The 10,000-nt window shown below is 44.0% G+C and overlaps 2 protein-coding genes across 2 annotated transcripts in view; one reads left to right on the top strand and one right to left on the bottom strand.

Annotated features, from left to right (window-relative positions):
- Positions 1 to 3,896, top strand: part of LOC130233988 (membrane-associated guanylate kinase, WW and PDZ domain-containing protein 1-like) — a gene marked incomplete at its 5' end in the record, with an annotated part of 17,500 nt that extends 13,604 nt beyond the window's left edge. The window contains one exon of the mRNA XM_056464266.1: positions 1,430 to 3,896. Within this exon, the coding sequence (XP_056320241.1) occupies positions 1,430 to 2,334 (905 nt within the window). The remainder of the gene's footprint in view (positions 1 to 1,429) is intronic.
- Positions 3,897 to 5,298: 1,402 nt separating this feature from the next.
- rho (rhodopsin) lies at positions 5,299 to 6,363 on the bottom strand. The gene has a single exon (XM_056464531.1). The coding sequence runs from the start codon at positions 6,361 to 6,363 to the stop codon at positions 5,299 to 5,301; it is 1,065 nt and encodes a 354-aa protein (XP_056320506.1).
- Between the last annotated feature and the right edge of the window lie 3,637 nt (positions 6,364 to 10,000).

Below are 10,000 nucleotides of genomic sequence, written 5' to 3'. Positions count from 1 at the left end.
GTTAGTGGGAGTTTGTAAGCTGGGTTTGGGAAAAATTGGATTGGAGAAAAAACATTGACAACATTATTTCCACATATCTCTCCATATTGTTATGTTGTTCTCTGATCTAGCTTCCTCAGCTTGTTCCACAGTCCAGCATATAGCCTAGTGTGCTCCAGTTTTGGCTCTATCAGGATCCAGAGATCAGATCTGTTGACAGTATCCATCATGTTGAGGGGTAAAGCGAGCAGATGCACTGATGTTCCTGCGGTTCACAGTGTGGTCATCCACTGTATTGCTGTTAGCATAGATTCAGGCTTAAACCCTGCAGGAGAGTCATGTGATCTGAGTTTAAGTACCTGTATGAGTCCTCTCCATGAGAGATGTGTGTGGCTCTTCTTGATGCTGTAATTATGATAATAACTGTGACCCCTTAAGCTCACCCTGTTCTGGTGGTCTGTGAAGAGTCTTCCTGTCTCTACTGGGTCTAGATAATGCTCCCCATCCTCAAGCAGATCTTGAGCTGTTAGTTCTGCTGATCTGACATCTAATGGTGAAGGGCACCTCGTCGTGTCAGTCTGGACATTCTCTGATTTTTTAAATTTAATCTTGCGATTTTGCCATGCCTGATGATAGTTGGTCAGTGAAGATGCTGTTAAATCTCTAGAAATCTGCTGATGTCCTCACAGTGCTGAGCAGTAGAGTGTGTGTGTTCCCCATCAGGAGTAATACTGTGGTGTGTTCCCCATCCCAGAGCTGTATCATCAGGGCAGCAGAGCCTGTTCTGAGAGACTACGACCAAACAAACCTGTCAACCCTTTCACTGAAGAACTGGGTGTTTCTGGGTTTTTTCTAAAACCTTTGATCCACTAAACTGTATTAAGACTTTAACAGCACCATAGCAACCTTGCTGACCTTTTGTGCATAGGCAAATATTAAACTGATCAAACAAGCATTCTGCATCGTGACATGATGACTTTCAGATATACCCAAAGTGACCAACAAGTCAAGAAGTGTAATCTACTGCTGCTGCCTTTCATTTCAGTTCTGTTCCATTTCTCCTCTCAGGAGCTCTAGCTTTGCTCAGTCTTACCCTAAATATATGCTAGTTTTGCTTTGTTTTGCACTTTTGGTCACCGTGTAATTTCCATATTTCCATTTGTGTAATTCAGTCATGTAGACCAGGTGAGTCCAGACCTGTCCTGCAAAGTTTATCATCTGCCCTAATTAAACCCACCTGAGCTGAACTCTCAGGAACAGGCTTAGCCCTGGTTTACATGACTTATTGACCATATATAACGAGTTCCCTTGTCCAGGCCTTTGACTGTTTGTATAGATGTTGTCACGTGATTTTTCTGCTTTAATGTTTTTCTTAAATGGAGTGCTGTCAGTTTTATGTGACGTCTTGTCGGGTGCTTTAAATCTAATCTCTTTTTCAATTGATTTCCAGACGGCCCAAATGACAGCTACCCTCCCTCACCCAGGCCACAAAATAATTCGGAAGTGAGGCCCTTGCTGGCCAGTGGCCCGTTTTATCATCCGTCTGAGTCCAGCTACACATCTGAATATCACTCCCCACCCCAGCCCAAGCAGCGCCAGCTCCACCACAGAGACCCAGAGAAGGCCCCGGGCCCCGGCCTGTTCCCCAGCGCTCCACACCACCAGCCCTGGAACAACCAACCCAGCCCGTCACCATCCCCGGACCACTCCAAGGTCAAGAAGTCAGAGTCGGAGAGCGGCATCGCCAAGCTCTTCAAGACCTTGAGGAAGGAGGGTGGGTTCGGGAGGAAAACCTCCAACCAGGACCTGCAGAGGCGAGGCCGCAAATCATCCGTAGACCCCCAGAGCAGCTCGGGCTCTCAGGTGCGCAGCGGGTCCCTGGACCGCTCCTCCGGCCGGAAGCGCAACCCTTCCCCAGAGCGCCGCCGGGCCAAGTCTGTGGACCGTCGCACCAGCCGCTCCTACAAGGAGTCGTCGCCGGATCGGGGCCCGCAGGAGCCGCTTGGTTGGACCTCCACCCCTCAGAGGAGCGTCCCAGCCCAGAGAGAGCCCAAGACCCCCGGCAGGAATGGCTTCACCTCCAGCACCCTGGGCCGCACTCCTGACCGCGGGCTGAAGAACAGGAACGCTCTGCTGAACAGCTCTCCGAAGGCGCACCTCAGCGGCGGCGCAAACACACTCCTGCACAGGAAGTCGGACAGCAGCAGCGACGGCAGCTTCCTGGAGGAGGCAGCGACCCCACAGCTGAGGGATTACTATAACGCTCTGAGAGCCGTCAGCGCAGCGGGCCGAGGACAGAACTCTCCGGCAAAGAGACGCCTGTACAAGGAGAACCACGCAGACCTCAGCATCTGACCTGACCAGCGCGGACTGTCCCTCATCCCTCACACTGCTTCCACATCCTGTGTCAAGAGCCATGTTCTGTTTAAAGATGCAGTTTCCGTTCCAGAATGTTGCGTTCTCTTTGTGTCCTCTTGTTTTCTCCCAGTTCAGACCGACTGAACCAGAGCACAAGTGTTTGACTTTTAGTTCTTTGTACATTTTAATAGATACGTGGGAACACCTGAACTCTGATGCTACTGTTTAATTAAGTAATGTATTTAAGCTGTTTATTTATTTTGACAAATTGAAATGTGACGTTTGAGAAAGCATCTTCACTCTTAGTCTGTTGTAGATATCTGACTGTGGTTGTCTGAAACCTGCACTGGACTGAGGCACGAGCCGCCCACGAGCAAAAAAAACGCAAAGATGACAACAGAAAGGTATCCTGTGGCACAATTTATTTTATTGTTGATGTAGACTTTATTTTTTACCATAACCACCTGAAATGAAACTAAAGGCACATGTGCACAGTTGAGTAAATTAGCTTAAATCGAGTTATTACAAAATGTATATTTTCTGAACGAATCAGGTGCTTTTAAAAGTGGCTTAAAGTGCATTGAAGCTGTATATTTTATCACTATGTGCGAGCTCCAGTTGAGCTTCAGGAACACAGAAACACTGGATATATGTCAAATGAGAGAAACCCGTATGCTTTTAGTCCCTGCATATTCCTTTGTGGCCCTTTTTAATTCACATTGGTTTTAATCCGAGCTCTGTCCCTGACGCAGCAGCCACTTTTACCTCCAGAAGTAGAGTACCAAAGGCAGGATAGGACCGATCTGTGGATTCTGGCCTGAATGTACAGTTTCTGCACTGAAGCTTCAGGTTTGATCTGAAAGACTCCAGGCGAGATCTGCCAAGCTGAGCCACCCGTGTCCTCCATCCGCAATACGTGTTTGACCGGGAACACAAGAGTTTCGTGATTGACCAGGAGCGGGAGCAGGGAATTCCTCCATCTGAACCGTACTGTATCACATGAACGTATCAGCCACTGTCTTTTGTACAGGTTTTTATTACTGTATGTACTTTAAAGCTGTGTAGGTAAGGAAACTGTTGCCTTTCTCTGTACAAATCCACCTGAAGAAGATGTTTATTCTGGAAGACGATCGGTGCACAGGACCATTTGCTTGAATGACGGTTTTCCAGGAATATCTGTCGTGATGATCGCCTGCTTTTTTCCTACAGATCTCGTATACTGTCTGTGGTCTCTGCAAAGTTATATGGATTTTAAATGCTTTTTTCTGTCGATAAAAGCTGTACATGTATATGGTCTAATGTTTTTTCTTTTTACAAAACTATGCATATAAATATATAAATATATATATATATATATATATAAATATACAAATTCTGCATTGTCCATAGCTTTATTTGACTCATGAAGTTTTAACATTAGTCTAAGTAGAAGTGGACTCACACAGTAAAGTTTTTTTCTCTTCTTCTCGTTTGGATGGATCACGATGTATATGTAGCTATCAAAAAGAAGTCTGTGAATGCTATTTTTATTATCAAATAAAGTTTTCCATACAAATTCACCAGTGTGTGTTCAGTTCAGTGTGTGGAATAAATGTGCACTGTACATAGAAACAGGTCATAAAAATAAACAATGATTAGCATAATGCTAAAGACAGAATCCAATTTGTGGTAAAGACACTGTCTTGGAATTTGGCACATTTTGTATTATTTGTAATAAAAGGCCTTAATGCTAAATGATAGTATAATATATATATTCATTCAGCCTGAGCTTATCTTTTTATATAGCTCACCTGAGCTACCTTACCTGCTGTTTACTGAGGCACAAAACAATGTGTGTGTATTGCGTTGGGTTTGCAGAGATACTAGTGAAAGGCTAGCTATACATAATCATAATCTATTGTCACCACTCTGACCGACAGTAGGATTAACACGTCTATTCTGATCCTGCCTAATTCATCCATACATTTCTGTCATTTCATCCTTCATAAAGCCTTTAATCCAAGGTGACAGTGAGCATCACCTGTCTTAGACTCGCACTGAACAGCATATTGAGCCTGCTGTGATATCTATAACTATTGTACTGCTAATTTTACCTCTGAAACTTGTATTATTGTCTTTTAATTATTATTACTACTTGTGCACATACATTCATACATATATACACAGTGTATTCATTTTATTTCCTAGCACTGATGAAATGTTTGTAGTTACAGGCTTAATTTTGCCACAAACCAATTTCTCCCCAAAGATTAACCACTACAGTCCTAATCCTAATGTTCACACCTTCACCCAACTGTTCTTCAACCTCAGTAGTAAATGTAAGACACAAAATTAACCCCATCTCCTAGTACCTACCTAATAATAATATAATAATTGTTATAGTCATAATGAAGTGTGACCACCAATCTAGATGAAAACACACCTGTCCTTTTTGAAAGCAGTTGCAGTGGGAATATTTAAGGCACATTAAAGCTCTCATCAGCCATCATGATCATTTATTGAGTTGTAAATACTACATTCACATTACTGTCACAGCTCAAACAAAACATAAACAGAGCGATTTAATTTGCAAAGTGCTTTTTATTGTTACGTTGCCTTGAATACATGCCTCTACAATCACAACAAAGCCAGTATAAGGAGTCCAGCAGTAAGAGAGTTAAGATGTTTTTCCTTCTGTTGCGTTTTAGGAGGAGAAAACAGGAAGGATCTTATGCACCGTTACGCTGGACTCGCTGGATGATGTACTGAAACCAGGACAGGGTCTGTCCTCTCTCAAAACTGTCTTTTGGTTGAACCAATTGGGTTTTGTAAAAATACAAAAAAAAAAAACTGACAGACATTTTTTTTCTGCAAGTGGTAGCGGTCGCTCGTTTCCCTGGGCTGAGCGCTTCGTGGTCTCTGTGTGGTTTGCCATGGGAGCCCAGTTCAGGTCGCTGCTTCGAGAGTGTCTGGAAGGAGAGTTTACGCCGGAGACACGGAGCTGGAAGACACGGACGAAGCCTCGGTCTTGGAGGCGGTGGTGGAGGCGCCCTCTTCCTCCTCGAAGGGGTTCTTGCCGCAGCACAGGGTCGTGATCATGCAGTGGCGGAACTGCTTGTTCATGCAGATGTAGATGCAGGGGTTGTAGACCGCAGCCGTCTTGGCAAAGAAGGCGGGCAGGGTCATGAAGACAGGCCCGAACTCGCTGCCCTGGTGGGTGAAGATGTACCAGGCCACGCCGGCATAGGGCACCCAGCAGATGAGGAAGGCGATGACCATGATGATGACCATGCGGGTGACCTCGCGCTCGGCCCGCTGTGTGGTCTCGGACTCCTGCTGCTGCGCTGCCGCCTCCTTCACGGTGCACACCAGCCGGCCATAGCAGAAGAAGATGACTATCAGTGGGATAAAGAAGTGCACGATGAACATGTAGATGACAAAGGACTCATTGTTGACACCGGGGGCGCGGGTGTAGTAGTCGACGCCGCAGGAGCACTGCATGCCTTCAGGGATGTAGCGAGACCAGCCCACCAGTGGCGGCACAGCGCAGGAGCAGGCCATGACCCAGGTGAAGGCCACCCCCATGATGGCGTGGTTCTCCCCGAAGCGGAAGTTGCTGACCGGCTTGCAGACCACCATCCAGCGCTCGATGGCCAGTACCACAAGTGACCACAGCCCCATCTCACCACCCAGGGTGGCAAAGAAGCCCTCCAGGTTGCAGCCCAGGCGGCCAAACACGAAGTAGCCGTGCAAGGAGGTGTACATGGTGGTGGTGAAGCCGCCGAACACCATGAAGAGGTCAGCAATGGCCAGGTTCAGCAGGATGTAGTTGAGGGGTGTGCGCAGCTTCTTGTGCTCGATGGTGACGTACAGCGTGAGGAAGTTGACAGGGAAGCCGGTGAGGATGAGGAAGAACATGTAGGCCGCCAGGCAGCCATATGCCCAGGGCGCCACCAGGTAGTACTGTGGGTAGTCATATGGGCTCCTGACCACCCCGGTGGCATTGGACATAGGCACGTAGAATGCCGGTCCCTCTGTACCGTTCATGGCTGCGGTTGGATGTGGCGCTCAGCCCCTTCTGCGGTAATCTCTAGATGTCTGGGCAGGACTGTGGAGAAACGAGGCAGGACCGTGCTACGACTGGATGGGGCGATGGGACACCCCACTTTATAGAGACTCAATGGGGATTAGCTGATGTTTCCAGGCTGTCAGCAGCACTCTATTTAGGCCAGAGATAATAAAATAATCCCAGCCATCATTGCACTGCATATCTGGCAACTTATCAACTTATTAAGGTTGTACCTGAGCAGCAGCTAGAAAATAAGAAGCGCCCAACTTTCTCTGACACACAACAGCACATTTCTACAATGAAGTTCTACAACACACACAGACAGGAACATCACGTTTGTGTTTGGTTGAAATGATATAAAGCGGAAGTTTTCGAAAGGAAAATGATATGCAAGAACTTTTCTATAGTCAAACCTCAAAAGGTCCAGTGTGAATACTGCAGACTGTCTGTGTGGCAAGACGTAAGGCACATCATTAAAGACAACATTTAAAAAAGGGCATCTTGTGCTGAGTTCACCTTTAACACGATTTCAAGCTAATAAAATAATCCATCACAAGGCAAAGCAGAAGCTCATCTGGAAATGTGTTTGCAGTCTATCCAAATACCGTTCACTTGTCCAGACTCTAGCAATTGTATTTGATTTGATTTTATACAAAGTGCTCAGTGCATGCTAAAAGTCTACAAGCTTTCTCTTATGCAGGACCTTTCCCAGTGTTTAACACACATTCTCAGAAAGCAAGTTTTTTTCCTTTAAATATAATTGACAACTATAGGAAATTACTAAGATACAGTCAATATATAAACCTGCCACAGTAGAATTAGCTGATTTTGGACATAATTAATTCTGCTATTGTTCTGATTATTTGTGAAAGTGCTTTGGAACATTCATTCATTCATTTTCTTTTCGGCTTAGTCCCTTTAGTCATCAGAGGTCGCCACAGCAGAATGAACCACCAACTTATCCAGCATCTGGTATTACGCAGCGGATGCCCTTTGCTTTGGAACAATAAAGCATTTTAAATAATAGTTCTATACCAGAAGGGTCTATACCAGTGCTCGAGATGGTCATTTTAGTCAGGTTGTGCGTTCCCTTGGGGATGTTAGTCCAGTTTATGACCACCTACGCTAAAGGAACCAGATTTCTGAAAAACATTATTAACCAGCCAAATATGACACACCGTATCTGATTAAGCACATCAATTCAGAGATTAGAAAATCCTGTCTGTCTTATTTTAAAACCAATGCACTAAGCCAGGAGTTTTGCATGTTCCAGATTGTGTGGAGTCAGGTGGACTATGGCTACCCTTGGCCCTGTGAAAGGCCTGGATGCTCAAGGCTCAGCATATTTCACACAGGTGGGTTTAATGAAGAGGATTTGCGGATTACAGGAGAGTTACTCTACAACGAGGAGTCTTAAGCACATTAGCAGCTTGCTAGTCTGACTACAATCCACACTGTATGGGAAGATGGAAAGGGGAAATGTTCCTAATTGCTCCGTATAATCTCTATTCACACATTCTGAAAAATAACAGCAGCATGTTCTCAATCAGTTAAATGAGGCAGCATTTGGGGAGTTTGGCTTGGACATGCGACACATGTTTTACAGTACACTTTCAAACAGAAAGAGCAAAGTTGGCACACCACAGCTAAACACAGCTTTACACATCCTGGGGCCAAGATAGGACAAGATCTTTATGCACTACAGTTCAATCTGATTAGATCTGCCAGGAATATGTCCTGCTTTTATTTAGTTAATTAATCATTGGTAGGTGTGATATGTCATCAGTAATGGTAAAGATCTAGATTACAGCTCACTCAAATGACATCGTGAGTAAACCAACTTACAGCATACTTTTCTGAATGAATAGTGTACCTGCAGGGTGTGTACACAGAGATACTCTATGAGGAAACAACATGGTTTGGGAAACAAGGAGGTAACTATCACCCCTTTAATTGACAGCCTGTGTGATTTTGTCAAATTGAGCAAATTTGCCTCTAATCAAAAAACAAATGCAGCTAAAAACAAACGTGTGTCTTTTCAGCGCCTGTCACTACAGAATAAACCATGACAGAACACAGCACTCGTGTCCTGGTGCTTATAAAGGCTTTCTAGTTAATTGGCTTTTATATTTAAAATTTTAAAAGATTTTTGGCCAATAAACACAAACTTATGCAAGACAGCTAAAGAAAGGGTTGTTGAAGCCCTGCGTCTGGGAAGAGTGGCTTTCAGATCTTCAGTGCTTGTCTTGCTGGACTCGTGTGCTGCTTCTGACATGCTGAACCTGCAGATCCTCTAGAAAACCAGTGGTCAGAGTTTTTCTGCTCCGGAAGGCCCTGCAGGTGTCAGAGTGCCAGCATTTCAGCGCAGGCGTTCCCCAGGGCTCAGTCCTATGACCACTGTTCTTCTCATTCTACAGGGCATCACTATGATCTGTCATGCAAAGGTGTTCAGAAGCTTTTGCGATCACGGACACTGAAGACAATTCTAATTAAACACCGCCACCTTTCTAAATTGGCCGTTGTGTGTAGAGACTCTCATATTTTTTTGTGAAGTAATAATGCAAAGTTCTTGTCATAACAAAAGAGTCTGGCCCTGCTCTACATGCAGTATGATGCCCTAATGAAACTTCAGTCTAATCAAACTTCTGTAAGTTTTTCATCATGACATGAAATTATCCCAGGCATGTTCAAACCTCTATTATGGATTATTAATGAACAGGCTTTCATTTTAAATTGCAATAATCCTGGCCTGTGTCAGGCAGAAATGTAAATAAAAGAAGCAAACACTTTTTATGTTTATTTTTAGACACACACACACACACACACACACACACACACACACACACACACACATTATAAATATATATACGGCTTTTACATATAAATCAGAAAGAACTAAGTTTTAACTAATAATACTGCACTCCTTCACAGAAAAGCTATAAGTTGTATGTTATGTACGTTATGTTTGTTATTCTGCCACTACCTTACCAAAATAGACAGAAGATTGAAGATGATAAAAAGATTTGTATTATTATTATTAGCTTTATTTTACCAGGAAAGGCACAATGAGATTAAACATCTCTTTTACAAGAGCGTCCTGGCCAAGATTAAGCAGTACACATGTCACATGGGTCTACTGAACAACAAACAAAAACAATTGACAGTTAACATGAATCACACATTGACAAACTATTGAAAACATCCACAAGCCTGTTACAGTTTCTAAATCTTTTATACTTTTTTAAAAAGCATTCAGTAAAATCAATTCGTTCATTTTCTTCCACTTTTCCGGGGCCGGGGAACTAAGTTCTTTAAACTGCAACTGTGTTTGTAGATTATTCCATGCAAAAGGTGCTGCGTATTTAAAAGCCTGTTCCCCCATCTCAGTCTGCACTTTAGGAACAGACAATAAATAAATATCCTGTGACTGAAGGCCAAAGTTAAGGACAATCTTTTTACAAATGTAAATCTGTAGATATGATGGGAGTAAACCTAGTATAGATTTGTAAACAATGATATGCCAATCCTTGAGCCTACGAATGGACAGAGCAGACCAAACTACCCTAGTATACAGCACACAGTGACAGATTTAAAACTAGTTTTACATTTTAGTGC

This window comes from Danio aesculapii, chromosome 8 (genome assembly GCF_903798145.1).
Source record: "Danio aesculapii chromosome 8, fDanAes4.1, whole genome shotgun sequence".
In the NCBI taxonomy this organism is placed as follows: domain Eukaryota; kingdom Metazoa; phylum Chordata; class Actinopteri; order Cypriniformes; family Danionidae; genus Danio; species Danio aesculapii.
Note: the sequence above shows the minus strand (reverse complement) of the source record. Positions and strands in the feature narration are given on the sequence as shown.